This window comes from Festucalex cinctus, chromosome 12 (assembly GCF_051991245.1).
Source record: "Festucalex cinctus isolate MCC-2025b chromosome 12, RoL_Fcin_1.0, whole genome shotgun sequence".
In the NCBI taxonomy this organism is placed as follows: Eukaryota; Metazoa; Chordata; class Actinopteri; order Syngnathiformes; family Syngnathidae; genus Festucalex; species Festucalex cinctus.
In genome coordinates, this window is record NC_135422.1 from 23,139,530 (window position 1) to 23,162,927 (window position 23,398).

The following is a 23,398-nucleotide window of genomic DNA, read 5'->3' on the forward strand; positions in this document are numbered from 1 at the left end:
GGCCAGATGGTCTTTGTTTTTTAACCGCTTCGTATTTTCTCTGACTTACAGACCAGGCAGTAAAAACGTCAAGGCTGACGCTTTATCAAGAGTCCACGAGTCCGAGCCATTGGAGGCCGAGCCTGAGACAATTCTGCCCCGTGATTGCATAGTCAGGGCAATGAGATGGCAAATCGAAGACGATGTCAAAGAGGCGCTGCGAAACGTTACTCCTCCCACGACATGCCCCCCACGTCGGCTCTTTGTGCCTGAGGAGCTGAGGTCCCAGGTAATACACTGGGCCCACACATTACGACTATTTTGTCATCCTGGAGTCCGCAGGACCATGTATGCTGTCGCCCGGAGATTCTGGTGGCCGGCAATGGAAACCACGATAAAAGATTACGTAGTTGCCTGTCCGACTTGTGCCCGCAACAAGACGTCAAATCAGTCCCGGATGGGCCTTCTCCAACAATTACCAATCCCATCCAGACCATGGGCGGAAATATCATTGGACTGCGTAACCGGACTGCCCCCATCTCATGGTAAAACCACGATCCTCACCATTGTTGACAGATTCTCTAAAATGGTTCGCTTCATCCCACTATCCAAGCTCCCATCCGCCAAGACCACCGCAGATATCATGATTCACCACATTTTCCGGTTCTATGGTTTTCCACTGCACATCGTCTCAGACCGTGGACCACAGTTCGTCTCCCGATTCTGGGCACAATTCTGTAAAGCCCTAGGTGCCAAAGCCAACCTGACTTCTGGGTATCATCCTGAGGCCAATGGGCAGGCAGAACGGCTAAACCAGCAGCTCGAAACCGGTCTCCGATGCCTCGTCTCCCAGAACCCGACAACCTGGAGCAAGTATTTGGTATGGGTCGAGCTCGCACACAACTCTTTGCCCACATCTGCCACAGGTCTCACCCCGTTTAAATGCGTCCACGGCTACGATCCACCATTATTCGCCGAGCTGGAAGAGGAGGCAACGGTTCCCTCGGTCCAGGCCATGATCCGTCGGTGCCACAAAGTCTGGTCGGCGGCCCGGACGGCGCTTCAACGCCAGGGAGACCGGGTGAAGAGGGCCGCCGACCGGAAAAGGAAACCGACACCCGAATACCGCCCAGGCCAGCGGGTGTGGCTGTCAGCCAAACACCTCCGACTCAAGGTACCATGTCCAAAGCTGGCCCCGCGATTTGTGGGGCCTTTCCCAGTAACCAAGTCCATAGGTCCTGCCGCCGTTCGACTTCGCCTGCCAAGATCCCTCAGAATCCATCCCACGTTCCATGTCAGTCAAGTCAAACCTGTCCATGAAAGCCCACTTGTGCCCTCCGAACGCGACCCACCCCCCCCGGAGATGATTGAAGGCGGCCCCGTTTACAAGGTCAGAAACCTTTTAGATGTTCGTAATCGGGGCCGCGGGAGACAGTACCTGGTTGACTGGGAGGGGTACGGCCCGGAGGAAAGGCAATGGGTCCCCTCCCGGTTCATCGTAGATCCCTCCCTCATTGCTGATTTTTACGCAGAGCACCCTGACATTCCTGGGCCGTCAAGAGCCGGCCGTTGAGGGGGGTACTGTCACGCCGCCACCGGCATGACGGCCCATGCTTTTATTTTGTGTCCATGTTTCCCGCTTTATTTTGAAAATTCTAACTCTCCTCTCACCCCAGGTCACTTGCCCTTCCTGCCGCTCCCTAATTACCGGTCCCCGCCCATGATTACCACCACCTGCCACCAATCAAGACACACAATAAAAGCCATCTGCATTCTCCCCTCCGTGCCGGTGTCACAGTTCAGTGCATGGAAGCGTCCCACAGTCCTCATGACCTTGTTCACGTTGCCTTGTGTTTTTGCCTTGTTTTTGTGCCTTTTCCTCCCCAGCGGAGCGCCTTTAGTTACCCCTTGTGCCTTGAGCCCTTTTTCCTCCCTAGCGGAGCGCCTTTTGTTGTCCCCAGTACCTTTTGCCTGTTTTTTCCTCCCTAGTGGAGCGCCTTTTGTTCTCCACTTTTTTGACTCCCCGTTCTCCTCTCAGTTTGAGAGGAGACAGCTGTTGGCCGGAAATAAACCTGTTGCCTTGGTGGCCTACCTCAATCCTGCGTCTGAGTCCTACCTCTCCTTGTCGTGTCAAAAAGAACATAAAATGGGGAGACAATCAACAGAGAATGTCCATACACAGAAAAAGAAACATTGTTTCTTGTTAACAACTTTACTGTATTTGTATGCATGCAAATCTGCAACCCATAGGGGATGACATCATAACAACCAGATTGGAGGATTATGCTTTGGGATGATGCAACAGCATCACTGTTACATCATGGTCCAGTGTGTTTCTTGCCTTGTTAACAAAACTAATAACTGACTCGTCAAAAAAAAAGATGTATAGTTTGTACTTTGTTTGAGTTTGAATCAGTTGAGTAATGCTGCTGTTATCAAGCCCATTTATAACAAATGGAAGAATGTATCAAATTAGTCTGAGAGCTTGAGTTTTAGTCAATGAAGATTTTCTGAGTTCTGAGGGTTTTTTGTTTTTTTTAACGGCTGGTCTAGGGGGGGGAAAAAAACAAAAAACACTTCCATAAAGAAAAGTGGTTATAACATTGCCACAGTACAACACACCACAATCAAAGCCGCCAACTTCTAAAATGAGACTTTTACAGGTCTGCTTTCAAGGGTGATTTGGGGTGATGCGAACTTGCTGTCTCTGAAGGCCCGCTCGATTAGAAACTGACCTTTCATTATCAGTAAGCTGCACAAACACCCAGACTACAGCCAACCCACCTGACACCAATATGTTTTTATTGATTTGTGTTCCTATGAAGCATGCCTCCCAATAGCAAACATGTCTGAAACAACCAGACAGTGAAATGTGACAAGTCATCAACAATAAGGTGAGGGCTTTGAAAGTATGGCTGTTGAATTTATACCCATTGTGTTTGTGTGTGATAATTCAACTTGTTATTAAAGACACTATTTTGGGACAACAAAGATCCAACAACTGCTTAGTTTAGTGTAGAATTTTCCACTCATCTGATTGGCTAGATCGGGATTGGACGATATTTTGCATGTTTAAAATTGCACTGTAAAAACGGTAACCAGTAATTGTTGAGTTCATGCAAGTTTTAAAATTAAACCGACTTAAAAATAAAGCTTCCATATTATAACCTACAAATACTTGTAAGCAGTGTTGCCACAGTTACCTTGAAAAAGTAACTTAGTTACTTTACTGATTACTTGGTTTTAAAAGTAACTAAATTGCGTTACTGATTACTTGATTTTAAAAGTAACTAAGTTAGATTAAAAGTTACTTTTTTAGTTACTTTCAGCAGCTGCCGATAACACCATCTCAACATAAAAATAATGCAGTAGAAACGGAGTTCCAAATACTTTATTGAAAGTGCATTTTTAACATGAAAATAAAGTTGTTTTTTTATGAAAAACAAAATAGGCAGTCTCTCTTGACTTCTTGTAACGTAAATACTTTTTATAAAACAAAAAATAAAAATCTATCCAGGTTGAAAATGAAAATCCCCTAAATTCCTCTATTGTTTGTTTGTTCCGCTATTCCAGTGTGTACACATGTATCAGTTTAAATATTTATTAGTAGTTATTGACAGTTATAATTGTTTTTTGGTTTGTTTGTTTTTTCTCTTCAAAATAAGGATCAGGAAAACAAAAGGTTGATAATTTAATGTTAAATATAAATATTTAACCTTTAGACAGACACCAACACAATTAAACAGAATATTTGCACATTGTGAAGTATTTCAGAAACATATATTTAAGACATGAAATAAACCTACCGTCCAGCCAAAAGAAATATGAAGCCACCTTATGGAACAATAAATCTATCAAACACATTTTAACCACTTAATATATTCAAAAATATTTCCAAAAGTTCATTTCCCTTTTTAATCAACAATTTTTGTATTTAACAATTGTTTTTTCTTTTGTCATCACTTTCATTTTTGGTTAATGTATGACATCTTTTTTTGTTTTTTTAATCTGAGACACGATGATGACCACAGAATCACTACTGTTTATATTTTGTTTTTTGGGCTGTCGTAATCGCGGGCACGTCTCAGTTCTCCTATCTGCTGCTCATGCTAGTTGTAGACATTGACAGGGAGCCACAAACTGAGAAATGAGATACTTGCAGTGTGCTTTTAGCTTAGCTGGTGTGTTGGCTGTGGGACATACCTGTGTCGTTTGAATCCATGCATTGGATCGTCACGGGAGTTATTCTTTTTGGCTCGCGCGCAGTACCAACGCCGGCCCGGGACATACAAGTGCACCGAGAGGACTCGATAGCCATGGGAAATACCGAGATGTACGGCACCGGCTTCTGCTAACTGTCTCCATTTGTATGTTGTCACTCGTTGCGCGCGCGCGCGCCGTGTCGCGAGCACGGAAACACGGAAGTAGCTTGAATGGTGATGCTACTGAAATGTAAACAAAACAAGTAGAGCACGGCGCAGAACTCTTGCTATTGTTATGAAAACCATAAAGCCTCACTCGCAACCGATACGGTCGTTTAGCTCCCCTTGACGAACGATGGTTCGGTCGAATCGTTTTTTTGTTCCACCCCTACTGAAAACGTAACTTGTCTGACGTCACTCCGCCTGGCGAGAGGGCGGAGACGACCTCATCCCATAATGCTTCACGGACCAGTTGAGGATGGAAATAAATTATTTTTTTTACCACTTTTATGGTCCATAATGCACACTTTTTTTGTTGTGTTGTGTGCCTGTTGGTTAATAAAACTAGTAGTAAAAGTATCATCACTTTTGTTTTGAATGTGCAAACCATTCATGACCAGACCATGGCTGAATTCAGTGTGGTGATCAATGACTTCTGCCTCATCTTCGTAGTTAGCAGTAGTTGTTTGTGACGGTTACAACAGTGAGATAGTTTGCCTTCTTCATGAAAATGTGGAGTAACGCATTGATTCTCTGGACAGTAACTTTAATCAGACTACTTTGTAGAATAAAGTAACGCGTAACGCGTTACTAAGTAACGCGTTATCGGCAACACTGCTTGTAAGCCCAGTAAATTTTTTTCATTGTTGTCCTAACTAAGATTTTCTGAACAGCACGACAAAGATTAGCTACTTTTGAGTAGTTTGTTTGAATTAAGTTGGGAACCAGTGAGAAACCCCAGAAATTACCCACGGGCGCATGCGTGCTCATGTGCAGAGGGTCTGAACAAGGCTGTGAGCACGGAACTGGATTTGCGACTCAGATTGTGCCATTTGACCTGGTTGGACAATATAAAGGTGGCTAAATCCATCCATCCATCCATCCATCCATCCATCCATCCATTTTCTTGACCACTTACTCCTCACAAGGGTCGCGGGGGGTGCTGGCGCCTATCTCAGCTGGCTCTGGGCAGTCGGCGGGGGACACCCTGGACCAGTTGCCAGCCAATCACAAGGCACACAGAGACGAACAACCATCCACACTCACAAGCACACCTAGGGACAATTTGGAGAACCCAATTAACCTGCCATGCATGTCTTTGGAATGTGGGAGGAGACCGGAGTACCCGGAGAAGACCCACACGGGCACGGGGAGAACATGCAAACTCCACCCAGGAAGGCCGGACCCTGGACTCGAACCGGAGTCCTCAGAAATGGGAGGTGGCTAAATCATAAATGTCAATTTTGGTAAAAAATAAAATAAAATATATATATATATATATATATATATATATATATATATATATATATATATATATATATATATATATATATATATATATAAACCCGTCAATATATGGTTGTTTTGTTTTGTTTGCAGTGTTTTAAATGACTCTTGCTGCTCATTTCGAAATGCCTATTTTACTAAAAAAAAAAAAAAAAAAAAAAAAAATCTGTTGTTGACCTGTTGCTATTTTATATTGTGTCAAATAAATAAGATTTCAGATAACATTCAGTTGTGCTTTGTTTATTCAATAGCCATTTGGTGAGCATTTTTCAAATTTTCGGGTGGCGTGGTGACTAAGTGGTTAGCACGTCCGCCTCCTAGTACTGAGGTTGTGGGTTCGAGTCCAAGCTTCGGCCTTCCTGGGTGGAATTTGCATGTTCTCCCTGTGCCTGCATGGGTCTTCTCTCGGTACTCTGGTCTCCTCCCACATTCCAAAGACATGCTTGGCAGGTTAATTGAACGCTTTGAATTGTCCGTAGGTGTGATTGTGACCATGGATGATTGTTTGTCTCTGTATGCCCTGCGATTAGCTGGCGACCAGTTCAGGGTGTATCCCGCCTACCACTGGATAGGCTCCAGCACCCCCCCCCCCCAATACATATATTGCTCCATCTTCTGATCGAATCGTGGTCTAGTATCATTTTTTTTCAAACCATGCAAAGCCATGTTTAGAGTCAGTTTTCACACCCTAAATAAAATTTTTTTGAAACTATGGATGACAGATAAGCATAATCTACCACTGTAAAGGACCAAATGGTAATAACCATTGTCATATTTCTCTATAATTGTATTCATAGTAATTGTGATTTGCTAACTGGGACCCTAAAGAATCATTAGCCAACTTGTTACCATCTGGTGCATTTGACTAAGTACTATGTTTTTAACGACTCATCATCATTTGAAGCTGTTTCAATGCATCATTGGTCCTAAAACAAAACACAGCCGCAGTTGCTGACAGTAATCATCCATCAAAAAATAGAAAAGAAAATATATTACCAAGTGGGCCGCATCGGTAAAATTACGGTATATAACTTAAAAACAATTGCCGTCATTTATACGCAGATTTTCCTGGACCAGCCCTATTAATGTATGTATGTGTATATATATATATATATATATATATATATATATATATATATATATATATATATATATATATATATATATATATATATATATATATATATATGACGATTTCCCCGTACAAGTTGCATTGCTTATCTGAGGACTGCTTGTGACCATACAAATTTGTTATGTTTTGATTGTGTACAGCTGATTAATTAGTCAGACTTTACAATTTAGTTTTATTTTTTTACTTTACAAAATCATCTCGCGGGCCGGATTAGACCTCTTTGCGGGCCTGATCCGGCCCACGGGCCGTATGTTTGACATCCCTGGTTTAGATCAATTAAAATGTGTCCTAGAAACTGTACAAACAACTTAATATATTCATTGCATCTCATTGCTTGTTTACAGCAACCCAGTAAAATGCATTCTACAATGAAAATAATAAAAGAGCATTTGAGACACTTTGATCTTGTCTTCATCATGCCACGGCAAGAGCCTTAATATTCCCCACGAGCTTTGGGACACAGAAGACCTGCATTCTCTTTGCCATCAGGATGATAACATCAAGCGCTGTCTAAAAATGAAACAATCTGTTAGAGCAGGATGCCAAATCTGCATTTCCTTTCATCTGACTTGTCAGGTGATGAAGGATGCAGCTGTTGAACCCATCTTTTCCCCATCTGAGCAGTTGGTCCAGAAGTGAAAGATGATGCAGGTATGTTGATCTTCATCTAAGATTTTGGGCTGTATTATGTGTAGAGGCGCCCTTGCCAAGAGGGGGTTTGCGCTGACAACTTTTTGCGATCTTATGTTAGTTTTAAGGCTGTCAGTTTAACGTGTGAATTAGATTAAGTAATTACGCTGCAGATTAGTGCGTAAAAAAAAAAAGAAACAACCAAAAGGGACCAATAGGCTTTAGTGGTGCGTCACTGGGCACTGACAACAGCGATTTCCCAGAGCCGTCATTTTGACGGTTCTATTCATTTCAATGTCCATCTTTCACGTCGCCGGGACCTGCGGGATTGAGCCGCTGGGCTTCCGTAGTTGGCTATCAGCTATATGCGGGGCGATGCGCAGTGATAAGAACGAACAGAAGAATAGTGCCCGGCGGGAATGGAGTCTGACTTTTTTTTTCAGGAGGGAGTTTTGTGATGCAAATGTATTACTCTTTTTAACACAAATTGGTTTTAGAAGAAAAACACTTTATTTAGGTGGCCCCAGCCAACTTGCCGGACTATTTTCCTCTCGTCCAACACCGGACCAGAACTCGTGTCACAGAACGCTGTCAGGGGTAAGTCAGTGCTGATCGCATACCACTGGAGGTGAGGATGAAATAGAGATTCATGTCAAAAAATCGCTTTAATGCCAGTTACTTGCCACAACACAAGACGCTAATGTGCGCAGCTTATTTATTTATTTATTTATTTATTTATTTATTTATTTATTTATTTAAGTCTGTGTTGCCCGTCCAGACCACTATTATCCATCCATCCATCCATTTTCTTGACCGCTTATTCCTCACAAGGGTCACGGGGGCTGCTGGCGCCTATCTCAGCTGGCTCTGGGCAGCAGGCGGGGGACACCCTGGACTGGTTGCCAACCAATCGCAGGGCACACAGAGACGAACAACCATCCACACTCACATGCACACCTAGGGACAATTCGTAGCGCCCAATTAACCTGCCATGCATGTCTTTGGAATGTGGGAGGAGACCGGAGTACCCGGAGAAGACCCACGCGGGCACGGGGAGAACATGCAAACTCCACCCAGGAAGGTCCGAGCCTGGACTCGAACCGGAGACCTCAGAACTGGGAAGCGGACGTGCTAACCACTCGACTACCGTGCCGCCGACCACTATTATTATTATTATTATTATTATTATTATTATTATTATTATTATTATTATTATTATTATTATTATTATTATTATTATTATTATTATTATTACTAGTAGTAGTAGTAGTAGTAGTAGTAGTAGTAGTAGTAGTAGTAGTAGGATAAGGAAGAGGAGGAGGAGCAGACGATGACCAAAACCAACCTTACGTTTGTATTCTAATACGGTGTACTGTATGACAAGTGAACTAAGAGTTCAGAAATTGCTAATATGGAGAAATGCAAAGAAAAGCGGAAACCAAGCCAGGATGGATAGAGGCAGGGTGGATCCACTCTGAAGGTGCATAGCATTAAAATGGAAGCACACAACTCTGCAGAGCAGGCACACAGGCGACTGCTAATCACCACAAAGATGCTGTCTCCACATAGCGTGGACGACACGCCTGCTGAATAATGGAGACATAGCATGTATTAGAGTTTCTGACTATTTTCAAAAATACAGTGCCGTTAAAGAAATCAGGAGATAATCAGCATCCTGGAAAACATGGGTTTGACTTTGAGTACTGTAATCCTTAAAAACACATCTTTTTATTTTGTAGGTTAGATTTCGGTACTGCATTCCTTTTTTATTGGATATCCTTCATGCTGCTCCTGAGAATAGGATCCATCAAGCAGGAATAAAAATAAGAATAGGAAGAAGAAAATTGCTACTTGAGAAATGTAGTGAATAAAAAAAGGAACCTGTGATGAAAATATGAATAAAAGTTGATTTGAGGGACTTCGAATATATCTTAATGTGTCAAAGCAGCCTTTGTATTCCCTGCAGGGTTTCAGTCTCAAACACACACACACAACAACTCTCTGTGTGAAAAGATGCTTTCAGAGAAGGACGTCACAGATTTCAAGTAGCGGTCACAAACACCACAAAGGTGGATCTGTGTGAGGGGCGTTTTTTTTTTTTTTTTTTTTACCCGATAGAAAGCAGTTCAAGCAATACTATTTAATACCAGACACAAACAAACAACGATTGTGATGCTGTTTAAAACAGAGATGGGAAAACCAGGTCAAGAAAGTAAAAATCCTGCCAGTTTGGATTTAGCCACAGGTGCTTCTCATAATGACCTCGTTTACCTGACGGTTGAATACAACCACCTGAAGCTAAAAGCCAAAGGCTGCGTTTCGACTGACAGCCCAAATCCGATTTTAGCCCATCCAGATTGAAAGTGGATGGCTCTTCTGTTGTCTGAACAGTCACAAAACACATGAAATCCGATTTTTATGGGATGGATTGAAACCACATGCGGGATGTAGATTTTTACTTTCTGGACTTGGATTTCCCCATCTCTGGTTAAGAGCATCTTTAGCTGAATTTAAAATACAATTCCAATTAGGGGGTATGTTTGATATTTATTTTCTTTTGAAAATATACCCATAAACTTATTATTTGAAAACAATGATACAACTTTTAAATGTTTTATCACAACAGAATTACACAAATAAACACCCACATCCCTGTAATACAAAGACTTGCCCTTAATTGTTTTGCCAATATTGCCTACACCAAACATGAAAAATATTTGCAAACAAAGAAACATAACATTACAAGATTGCACCACAAGTTTGAAATTGACACCTAAAAAAGAAGCAGAGCCCCTGTAAGGAATTGAAGAGGTGCGATCAAAGAAATATGAGGGGAAATTTAAGCCATAACTCTGTGAGGCTTAACTTTGTCTTGTCCAAAAGAGGGCACACGCCTGTAAATCTTTGCCATTGTGTCTGGCCACAGAGTCTTTCATATCACATCAAGGGAGTTTTTTCTGGCAGCAAAAACTGCCTGTGATTTATTATGTCATGAAACAGCTTTAACGTGCCATTTCTATTGCTTGGAGCTTTTCTCTTGCAATAACGCCTTTTGACCAGTGTTATTTCTAAGGAGAAGTGTCTTGTCTTGCCAGAAAGTGAATTATATGGGCAAGACAAAGCTCACACCTCACATTAAATTACAGCATAATGTTCCCCTGAGTTCAGTTAATTCCCCATATGATCGATTCATTGAATGAGGGCAACTATTTTTAAATGGATGCAGCATTTCTTTTTAAGAGTAAGTGGGATTTTTCCATACAAAACATATACAGTATGATCCTGTTGACAATGACCCAACAAGAACAAAGGCCTGAGCCACATCTTTTTAATATTCCTCTTAGATAAGAAAGGCAATGCGTGCACATGCACAAAGAAAGACGCAAATGCAACATGCGTACACCGATGCACGCACAGCACACATGAATACAACACACACCTTTCACACTGCAGCTAAGGTGGGTATTAGACAACTTCGTCCTGATATAGTGCAGCAATGATCACTATCACTGCACTCCGAGTATCCCCCGTAACCCCCCAGTGGCTCCGTCCTTCACTTTGATGTCACGGATAGTCGACAACATCATTACTCATCACATCACCACTGAAACACATGCCAAGTGCAACACTAGATCACTCCCATATTGATATGTCGGTTATAGTATTATATTCAATGTAATGTAAGGAAATTATTTCATATAAACACGTTCACGGTTTCACTTTGATATTCACATGATCACAAGATCACCTTCATCGACAGCCACTATTACATCATTTGTCACAATTCCACTGTGGCATAGAAAACTTTTTTTTTAAGCTGATATGTGCGCACTGTTTTTTTTTTTTTTTGTCATTGTTGGTATTTGTGTGCATCATGTTCAAATCATTTTCATATTGACTCGTCGAGGGCCGCTTGTTTCTGTCACTTCAGATGAGGCCCCATTGGTTTTGCGCGGGACATATTCTATATCAAAGTTACTCTTATGACGTCCTTTCCCTCGGCTCCAGGCAAACAGAAGCAAGAAGCAGAAGACGACCACACCTAGAAAGGACAGGCAGCCCATGGCTGTGGATATGATGATAGTCTTAATGTCTATGGGGACTGTCATGTTGTACAACACAGTCCCATTCCCCCAAGTGCTGTTAGAGTTTGTCATATAATTTGAGCTCCTGTTGCTATTGTGAAAGCTGTCCCTAATGCCCAGACTCTTCACAGCTAAAGAGGCTGACAAGCTGGCATTGCCAGCAGGGTTACTAGCAATACACAAGTACACCCCGCTGTCATGCAGCTCCGCAGCCTTGATCTCCAGGGTGCCATCTGGTTGGACTTCCACCCTGCCGCTGCTCTTGGCTGTGATGTAGCGTCTGTGAGGTGTAATCCAGACCACCGAAGGTCTGGGCGCTCCCTCTGCCATGCAGCTCAAACGTGCAGGCTGACCCTCGTCAGTCATCAGCAGCTGTGTTACGTTGGGTCCGATTCGAGGCTTGGTGCAGGTCATGTACCGAGAGACTAGCGGTTCCTTGAGCTCACGCAGAGTTTTTCCCAGGAGGTACTCGGGGGCACTGCACTCTGGCTGGATATCCAGAATATGAAGAGACGGGGGCTTGTAGCTATTCAGCAACCAAAGCAATCTGCAGTCACACACCAATGGGTTTCCACCCAGACAAAGCCGCTGGAGGCTGTCTGGTGATGCAAAGACTCCCCTCTCCAGAGAGTCTAAGCGATTTTGTGACACATCCAGTAGTTGCAAAGATATGAGGCCAATAAATGCAAAGGGTTCAATCGAAGCAAGCTGAGCTCCTTGGAGTCGGAGCTCCATCAGATGTGGTAAGTGGCCAAGCTCTCCTTGGTGGATATGCTGAATTCGGGAGAAAGACAAGTTGAGGTGCGTGAGGTAGGGCAGGTGGCGCAATGCTGCACCAGGGAAGGCAGATAGGTTAGTGTTAGTTATAAACAATGTTGTGAGATTGAGGCCATGAAGTGACAAAGGGGGTAGTGTGTCCAACCAAGGCCAATGGTCCATCTCTAGTTGGCGGAGATGGAATAGCCTCTTAAAAGAGAAAGGCTTAAGAAAACTAATGCTCAAATGGCGCATACGTAGTTCGACCAGGTTGTGGAGATGTGCCAAAGCATCAGTAGGGACTGCAGTGAGATTGGAACGTTCTAACGTGAGACTTCGGAGTCCAGTCAATCCCATGAAGGCCCTCTGAGAGATGAAAACGAGTTCGTTGTCACCCACTTCGAGGGATGCCAACTTGCGCAGATCTTGGAAGGCATGGTCCAGTAGAACCACAAGTCTGTTGTGGTTGAGGTCAAGCCGAGTGAGGTTGGTCAGGCCAGACAGCACGCCTTCAGGAACCAGCTGGATCACATTACTGCGGAAGTTCAGTGAGCGCAGAGCGATCTGAGAACGAAATGACCCAGTCTCCACCACACTGATGAGGTTGTCACTGAGATCCAGGTCTTCCAGAAGATGGAATGAAGAGAAGTTGTCCGGCGTGATTATGCGTAGCTTGTTTTTGCTGAGATCCAGGACTCGGGTTTCGATGGGGATACCTTCGGGGATGGTGCTCAGACGCTTGCGGTGGCAGCTCACTGACTTGCTCTGGGCAGAACACTCACATCGGGCAGGGCAACTCAGGGCCAATCTGGCTAGGAGAAGCAGCACAGCCCCACCCAGGAGGATGTGGTAGTTTGGGACTGGGCGTCGCATGACTCTTTTACCCACGTTGCCCACTGTCATCGCACAGCTCCTCATACGTCCAGAACACCATCACGATCAGGCCCCTGTAAGACACAACGTATGAAAAAGAAATTTGTTAATACTTTTTCTACTCAGACTCTTCATTAGTCTGCCCTATGCCTTTTTACACCTTAAAGAATCTTAAAGTCCTCCATCTCTTTAATGAACTGTCACTTTCTTTGGCTCACTGGAAAGAATGGAATTAAAGTTAAAGCAGGGCAAGGCACAACAAGAGAAATATCATCTGTAGAAAAATGTGAATGTTCATCACAGGGTAGCACAAAAGGTTCCAGGCTAACTGGAGATGTCTCCTGAGGATGGAGGATTTTAGCCAAGTGGCGAGAAATGACCCTCATTACAGAATGATGAGGCTAAAAGCCTGAGCGGTAATAGTTTCGTGCCGCCATGTACATCTTGCCTTTGCAGATTCATTGTTGTTCAAATGGCTCGTTTGATCTGGGTTCAGATCCTCAACAAGTGTGGCAGCAAATGTTTGCTTCCATAACATTTTGCTTCATTGCAAGGGACACTACATGACACATATTTGTGTACGTGTATATAGAAGTGTTCTACCAATCCTTGCTTAAAATCCATATATTGCTTGCTTGCACAGGTTGACGGATCCACATTTTCGGCGAGCGCTTTATAACGCGAAGCCTCTAAAAAATACATGGTCTGAAAAGGCCCGTTTATACTGGCCTGGACTGGTGGACAAAAACCTGCTTAAGTTGGTGCTCAGTCCATGTATTTATTTGAGGCTTTGCGTCATAAAGCACTTGCCGAAAATGTGGTTATCCGTCAACGACGGAGAGACGGAAGTGCACATTTCTGCAGTTACTTGATACACAACATAAAATGTCAAATTTGTGGGCAAACGTAGATGCAAATATTTGCACATTTCCTCACACATTTGTATTTATTTCAGTGCTTCATTTTACACCTTGTGTTTCTTTGTGTATTTTTTGTGTCTTTGTACTGTTTCCAACATTGATCCATGTTTTCAAAAAATGTTTGTGTGGCCTTTTCAGCAGGCAAAAGTGGTATGTTTTCCTTTTTTTTTTTTTTTCTTTTCTTTTTTTCTCTTCTTACACTTAGTTACATATTGCTGCTGTCAGGCCAAAACCTCATAAGTCACAATTTCAAATTTCACATTTAAAAAAAAAAAATCTATACTTTTGGTCAGTCCACACGTCATTTTTACAAATTCTTGACCAATCTAAAGTGTTGAAAATGGCTTGCTGTCTTTGATGAAACAATGTTAATGGTTGAACAAACATGCTGCTTTTGTGGTCTCCTGAAAGGTGATGATTTCGGAAGTACGATATGTACAAAAATTACATATACTATAAGTTGCAGGGCTGGAATTCAGAACTGAATTGAGAATGACCCCTAAATTCCAATTCAAGAATGTGGTTGTATGTGGCAAACATTAGCCGTAACAACTTTAGCATGTAAAGCAGTGGTTCTCAATTGGTTTATGATACGCCCCCTCAGAGGAAGAAAATATTTTGCGGCCTCCAACTCTCCACTGTCACTATAAACAGCATCATTTGTCTATTAAATTGCAGTAAGTATGCCTTTTTAAAGGAGTTAATACTCCTTCACAAACAGTAAGAGCGCCACTGCCACCTACTGTAGTGGATGCTCAATTACAATTTCTTCTAGAACAGTCAAAAGAAGAAAAGAAACGTGTTACCTTGAGTCTCACGCCCGCAGCCGAAATCTAATAAATGTTTTACATTTCATGAAAACTCATTTGATTTAAAAGCAAAATAAGAAAGCCCATTTTGACACAAGTTAAAAATCAAAACAAACACATTTAAAAAAAAGTAATAATTAATAATTATTAATATAATTTGTTTGCACTTTGCGAGAGACACAAGGATGCTTCACAGTAGGCACAATAATCACAATATTTGTTGCGTGTGTAATGCACAATTTTTCTTGTGGATAGGATGTGTTTTGATAATAAAGCTGACAAAACATGACAAGTGTAATTAGGGATGGATGATTACCGATAACAGTATAACGACGATACCAGGCGTTAATTCAAGGAATCGGTACTCGTCGTTTTACGACCAGGAGCTAGTAATTTGAAATGAGAATAGTCTTAAAAAAAAAAAAAAAGATGTTAATTTCTTGTAATTTTAATGAAAAATGATATGTTGGGATATATAGATCTATCTTTAAAATTACCAATCATTGCTTTTTATGGGGAATTTTATGTTTCAAAAGTACTTGTGGTATTTGTACTTGGTATCACTATCGACAACTACTCAAGAGTTAATTCTCGTACTGTACTGGTATCGGCCTGAACAAAAGTGGCATCAAAATCCCTAACTGCAATGATAAAATTCTGACATTTTTACATGTTCAAATGTTACGTTTCATTTTTTAGTTGTATTTGTATTTGTTTTCGAGCTGTCAATCAGTTAAATTTTTTAATCAGATTAATCACATTTTGAACTTTGATTAATCACGATTAATCGCTTAATTAAAATGGCTTTTAAAAAAAAACAAAAAAAACAACAACAGTTAATTACTTACATAATTTAAAACGGGGTGGGGAAATGACCCCAATAGTTTGAGATGAACAAATATTCTGAATGCCATACATTTATTAAATGCTTTACTTTAATGCATGTAGTTATGTTTATTGCTCTAACGCAACCTTTAAAGGGCCTGTCAGTAGGTTGCTGTTAGCTGAAGGATCGTCTGTGACCAAAATTAATAATGTGATTAATCTGTGTTAATACATGATTAATGCAATATTGTTTTTGTGAATAATCAATGAGTTAAACCTTTAACTTTGATCCCACTATATATATATATATATATATATATATATATATATATATATATATATATATATATATATATATATATATATATATAATTATAGAATTATTTTTAGAAGTTTGAAAAAAACCTGAGAATTCCTGTCAATGTGCTGGGACGTCATGAGGGCAAGGATACGGTCTTCAACAAAAACATGGGAGACATTCCTCTTTCCAACTTGGAAGGGCATTGACCTTGACAGAAAGAGGCTTCCCAGCAGCCACAGGTTGTTGAATTGACAGATGCCTACGAGGGCCGAGAACCTGCCAATAATTGCCTCATTACCCATAGTATCTGCATTCTGCTCATGGCTATATTTGCCAATTAGGTGTGCAAAATGTGTGCTTTGTCCATGAGTGCTGAAAATTTGAATGCACTGAGGGTGGAAAAAAATTACCCAGACGTGAAATGCGCCTTCAAAGTGCCGTGTCAATCACTACAACATGGAATCCTGGCAAGGTAAGCAGATGAAGATCACCCAGACACAAACCATACTTTGATAGCGATGTGAATGACATAAAAAAAAAAGAAAAATATAGCTTTGATGAGACAGAGGCCATCAAGCTCCCCCTGACCCCACCACTCCACCAGCTCGGTAGCCAGGCTGCTTGCATCTTCGTGTAGTGTCATCTTTTCCAGTCCTTTTGTGTGCCCATTTCCTCCCCTAACCTAACTGCCTTCTTTTTCACACTCCTGGCATGGCAAAGACATCAGTTCGCTCAACAGTCTCAGCAGGGTAGGCTATTTATCGATCGCAGCATAAGACACATCAGATGCTGGGAATGCAGCTCGTAACAAAGAGTGGGCTGTTGCCACAGCAACCACAAGCCATTCCTCTTATCTGCCCGATCTAGTCTGCCAATCAAATTAATGAAACCCCGGACAAATAGAGTGAGAGGAGTGTTGTTTTATTCATATTTCTTTAGTCCCGGAATTGACAGAACATACAAATTGAACAAAATCTCATTCCTTCGTTTTCCAGCCAAGCCCAGCCGAAGGTGTTTCCGAGCTGTCATTCGGACCGCCTTGCTATTTGTCCACCTGTCTTTTTGCTCATTCATTTTGTGCTCCAGTAACTATCTCTGTCAGTCTACCTTATTATCCATCCACAAGCCTGCTCCTGTCTCGGTGTATTTATCAGTCTGCCTTTAGCCGTCAGCGCGTGTGCCTCCCAGGCTTTCTGTTTAATAATTACAGGCCAGTTGTCCGGCGCCGCAGTGAGCAAGTGGTCAGGTGATTTGTCTGAGAGCCGGGCCATCAGCAACAGCTCTGCTAGCTGAAATGCGGTGAGACCAAAAACAAACAACAAATACAATATGTGTGTAAGGTGATGAAAATGTTCCAATATAAACTTTGACAAAAAGGCCTATAAAATTGTGTTTTCATGTTCTGCTACAGAAAATAATATAACCCAGTAAATGTTATAAATATGCTCTGGTCCATCATGTTTAATCAATGAAACAAAGACGAGTTCCCAAATAATCTACAATACTGTGGAAAAGGCGAAATTTGCCCACATCCTGATTTTTTGTTTTTGTTTTTATCTGTTCATCAAACCAATTTTAATGTCTTAAAGGGGAAGTCACCCCCAAAACTTTCTTTATATGTGCCCCCACTAGTCTAAATATGGTGTGCTATTTGTAGTTAATTGGCAAAATCCAGCCATTTATATCCATTCATCTCAGGGGGCGCCCATTTTGCAACTTGCTGTTGACTGAAAATGACATCACAGTTGCTAAGCACTCAGATAATGAACAATCACAGCTTTGCTTTTTTATTATTTTTTTCACACACTCACTGAATAATGACAAATGAAATAAACATTTTTTTTTCTCTAATGAAAGAAGAGAGTTGAACCTCTCTTTTATTAGGTTCCATGTTTTTATAGCTATAGGACACAATAATGTATTCTGTGAGCTAAATGGCTGGCATTGAATGACTTAATAGTGGGAAATGATATCATGTGCTTTAAAGTTTTTACCAGTGCCAACTTAGCAAAACAGGCATTGAAGTACAAATTCATGTTACATTTTTAGTGCTTTACATAAAAGTACATTTTGTACTTAAGGTGGAAGTCAACCCCAAGATGTTCTTGACAATAATGTGGTATGCAACCCCACTAGTCCAAACACAGCATTCTAATTACCGTATTTTCCGCACTACAAGGCGCACCGCATTATAAGGCGCACCTTCAATGAATGACATATTTTAAAACGTTTTCCATATATAAGGGGCTACAGTAGAGGCTGGGGTTACGTTATGCATCCATTAGATGGTGCTGCGCTAAAGGGAATGTCAACAAAACAGTCAGATAGGTCAGTCAAACTTTATTAATAGATTACAAACCAGCTTTCTGACAACTCCATTCACTCCCAAAATGAATAAACAGCTGATTTATTATTTTCCATGAGGTAAAGTATTAGTATTAGCTCGCGATCCAAGATGGCGGGATCTTCTGCGCATGCGCGCCACCGATCATGCAGGGTCACCGATAGCGTCTTGACAGCAAGACCTGTTGCGGCTCAATATTGATCATATATAAGGCGCACTGGATTATAAGGTGCATGGTCAGCTTTTGAAAAAATTAAAGGCTTTTAGGTGCGCCTTATAGCCGTGAAAATGCGGGTAGCATTGCATTTGTGGAATATAAATTAAACAGCAAAATCCACTCATTGGGGCGGCCATTTTTCCACTTACTGTCGACTGAAAATGACATCATTGTTGCTCGAGGCATTTTGCCACTTGCTGTCCACTGGCTCATGTAACAACCAATCACGGCTCACCTGTTTTCTGAATATGGCCCGGTGATGTTCACAAGCTGAGTGGTGACTGGTTATTATTACCTGTGTCTTGTGTAACGTCATGATCAATCAACAGCAAGTGGCAAAATGGCCGCCCTCTAACATGGGGGGGACTGATGTTTTTTAACTTTTACTTACAGGAGTTCAATCAGTACTTATATTCCAGTGTTCCTTTACACATATATTTGTATTTCTACTTAAGTAAAGAGTGTGCGTAGTAGTAGTTTTGCCTCCTCTTTGTGTTGTTTGGACATCACATCAACAATTAGAATATCCCAATAACATCCACGTGGCATTGTCAGGATTGATCCATATATGCCAAATGTGTTCATTGGAAGGAGACCAGTGGGAGACGTTTCAAAGTTGCATATAATATTATATCTGGAGACCTTCAACATTGAGCATTAATCAAAGACTGATAAGGTCTGATCTAAACATCGATCACTCACTACCGATCTAGTGATAAGCCCTTTCTTCTCTGTCTGGCTAAATAAAGACGACACTCACGTGATGTGATTAGCGAATGTCTCAAAAAAGAGGAAGCCCTTTAAAATATCAGTTTCGAGTTTCGACTGGTGATGTTTTTCATCTTGTACTAGTCAGCACTTTCATTATTACACAACCTTGATGTTTCCCTGCCTCAAACTTCTGTCTCGGGTCATGAAAAGGATAAAAGGTAACCGGTAGTCCATTCATCATTCAGTAATATGATTATACATATTCATTCAGCATCTACCTTAGCATATGTATATATATATATATATATATATATATATATATATAGGCCATATATGATCAATTTCTCACACCGAACAATGTAGTATGTCAGTTTAAGTAGCACTCACATTGGCAGATGTCCGTTAAGTTTTGGATTTTCATCCATATTTGAAAGAGGCCTAATTGCCTACAGGGAATATCTGATTCCATGCATTTCTTTAAAATGCTGCCATGACACATCTGAATTGTGCCACTTGTATCCAATTTGAGTTGCCCATAGGTCTGTTAATTTCTCTACAGACAAGCTTATGTCGTTTTTTCTTTTCCGCACCCAGGCTGACCCAAATGACATATGTACAGAATGGGACAATTTCTTAGCTCCATTCAGGCTCAGAACGTATTTTTAGAAACACTCTCTGAGCCAAGCGTGGCATTGGCGAAATGGAAGGCAAGCACGATCACTTAGAATTCTGGGTAAATGGTAATGGTGAGGGGGGTCATTGGGAAGGTCAGCCTAAGGGTTGAGTATTTGGTTCTGAATTGGATTAGAGTCACAGTGAAACTGCTTAGAATGTGACAGTGGAAAAGGAGCTGTAGGGTGATGCATGAGTCACTGTGAGCGCAGAAGCGAGACGAAGGAGATAAATAAGAGACAAGCGCAGAATAAAGCCAAAATACTTGAAGCGATGAGGAGAGTCAAGCTTACAAGATTATTGTTTTTCATTTGTAACATGAATAAAAATAATTTCTAAAGGGACAATTCTCTTTGTGAGAAAAGTAAAACGCAGTAGCTACCTCATGGGGGGAAAAAACAGTCAACGTAGTTCAAAATGGGTAATGAAGTACCCGCTTACACATACTGAATTATTTACATGTTTGATAAGGAGTAGGGAGAAGTATAAATGTATTTATTTCAACTTAGCATCTCAATATATCAACAAATAGATACGATCTTGTTTTTTTGGACTCACCGTGATTTCTAATGTGCCTTAATCCAAGGAAAGTGCAAAAACCGATTAGCGCCCTTGAGAGCTGAAGAAAAAGCTCAGCGAGTGTGTTGATTTCAATCTCTAGGCTGATATGTCACGATGAGCACCGTTAAAACCTTGTTCATTATCAACACTTCAAAGTCTACGGCTTTTGACATTAGCGGCATGAATTTATCTTGACTAAGGAGAACTTTACTGGACTAAGCCAATTTATTTTTAATGACTACTCTCAGATACAATATTGATCTCACAAGACACAAATGTGTCTATGAATTAATAATGTTGATTTTACTGATTTTTTTTTTTTTAGTGTGTGATCTGCAAGTGTTATTATCCAAACAGGAGGGCCTGGGTTAAGATTTGAAACTAGAACTTCAGCAACTGTAAAGCAGGCATGTAAACCACTAACACTGTTCTGCCTAGAAATTCTTTGTAAAGGATGGTGCATTATTTTTTCTCATAGATTTCAGTGACATTCACAAGTCTCAGAAGAACTCTATGCGCCATAATTTACAGCCACCTCAGAATTCAATAAATCACATATCTTTGTCATTTGCGCACTCATTCTGTTTACGTGCAGTGAGTGTGTCAGAAGTCAGGACAGGAGAATAAGCGTAGATGAAAGGGTGCAACTCCAGTTGTGTAACAAAAAGACAAATACACAAACAGAGAATATAGCCCATAGCTAGCACTAGCACATTTAAGCGGTTATTTTACAATTATGTGGCACTGGTTCAGAATCACGCCACTATGAGTGACTGACGCGAGGTTGCATTATGGACTGTCATTCCCATGACATCGATGCGCTGATTGGCTGATAATTACTCAAACCCGGAAGTCACTTTAACTCATTGACTCCCAGCCATTTTCATTAAAGTAACCCCATTCGCCCCCAGCTGTTTTACAGGATTTTGACTTTTATAGCAATTAGCATAAGAATATATCTAAGTTTCATCACTATTCACAAATCTGTTTAAAACAGTGTTGGAAAAAAGCTTGTTGCAACATGGCCCGGGTTGAGCTCTTGTACTCTGCTGCCACCTGCTGGCCGTTTTTGTAATAACTACCATTGCTTCAAGCATTTTCTTCAGTTTAGAGGCTGCATCAATGCCTTCTATATGCTAGCATTAAAAAAACAAAAAACAAAAAACAAACAAACGTATAAATAGGTCTTTGGGAGCATGGCAATATTTAAAATAGAACATATTTATATGTTTTTGGGAGCAAATTAGTTAACGGTGCAAGCAGTGGTGTCTTGACATCAAAATGGCAAGTCAGAGAGAGATGGACGCTGATAATCGCCGTTTTAATGACGAATGGGCCGACAAATATAAGATAATATAATTCGTACGTGTGTCATAATCCCAGTATGTAATGACCAAGATCCGGTTGAGGGCTCGTTTACTTGCAGCATCGATCAAACACAGATTTCCTCGTAAGAGGCAGCGTAAAATTCATCCAAGCGAAAAGGCTTGGAACAGCCTCGGGTTTCAGGCATGTGACACTTTAGCCCCAACACGAAATCCTCGGACGTGAATGCCTACTGCAGATGTGTGTGCTGCTGCCTTTGAATTGCTCGGATCTACTTCTGTTTTAGTTCAGTGTCGCAGGGAAACAAATGAAATGAAAGGTCAGGCTGCTTGAAACGCAGGAAGAGCATCCTGGTACGATACAGTGGCTTGTATTTTTCACCTGCGCCATTATTCTAGTCACTGTGAACGACACCGTAAGTTGATGCTCACAACGATCACTTAACTTTCGAGTTTTGTGAAAAGGGTCTGTTATGAGAAGCACCACCACGAGATGAGAACCCCTTCAGTCTCTGAAGCACAACTGCGCCATAAGGTGGCGCCCACCTTATGGGCGCTTGGAGATCACCTCCACCCCCGCACGTTCGTATGCCACACAAATAACTGTACCAATCTAGGGCTGCACTTCAGTGAGATCAAATAAAATATTAATGATTCAGACAATTTGACGTCTGTCCACACATTTATTAATTTACAAATTACTTTATAAATATTATGAAATGAATATTCGGAAGGACTTACTGGAGTGCATGCAAAATGCGGTTCAAGTAACAGTTAAAGGAACTGCAAGAATTCTCCACTTGCGGATGATGTAGTCGGCCGGGTGTGCGACATGAGCAATTGGGAGACCCCGAACATGTGACCCGACCACCCTTACATCCACCACCCATAATTGTGCCGCATGATCAGGGGATTGCTATTAAAAAATATTCTTATAAAGCAAATAATTCAATCCATAAATTGATTTCAGAAATAATTCAGATGGATTGTCCCACACTTGTCATACTTCTCAATGAAATTAAAATTACGTGGACCACACATATCCACTGAGCTCAGAATCTGTCTGCCTGCACCTCAAGCAAATCCTTAAAACAATTGCTTTACAACACCACATCACCACTTAGACCTGGTTTTAGCAAGTCTAAAATCTAGTCTACTTTTTGTTACCAAATTGCCATGTGCGTCGGTATAGAATCAGAACCAGAAGAGAGGCATAGTGCAGTCTACCTAATGCACAAACAGGCCAAACTAGACTTGGCCCGGCACAAAAATGAAGATGCGCCTGTTTTTAAAAGGTCAAAAACGGTCTCAAAGCACTCCAGTTAAAAATTGATAGAGCGCAAAATGAAGGTCTAATATTGTTACCTTTTGACGAACTGTCTCTCCCATGATTCAAAGGGCTGATCTTAAAACAAGTGTATGGCTAAGAAGTCTTTCAGGTATTTTTTTTTTTTAAGTGCATCTTACTAATACGGTAAATTTTCAAAGTGACATTGTAATATGTACCTAATTGCAACATTACTTAAAATCTGTTTACAATTTAATCACCA

General features: G+C 41.2%; 1 protein-coding gene across 2 annotated transcripts in view; it reads right to left on the minus strand.

Moving 5' to 3' along the window:
- Positions 1-9,482: 9,482 nt before the first annotated feature.
- Positions 9,483-23,398, minus strand: part of lingo2b (leucine rich repeat and Ig domain containing 2b) — a 51,617-nt gene continuing 37,701 nt past the window's right edge. Inside the window, exon 3 of one of the 2 annotated variants that reach the window (XM_077539500.1) lies at positions 9,483-13,237. In XM_077539500.1, the coding sequence (XP_077395626.1) occupies positions 11,328-13,208 (1,881 nt within the window). In that variant the 5' untranslated portion in view covers positions 13,209-13,237 and the 3' untranslated portion in view covers positions 9,483-11,327. The remainder of the gene's footprint in view (positions 13,238-23,398) is intronic. The other variant, XM_077539499.1, reaches the window with a different exon arrangement.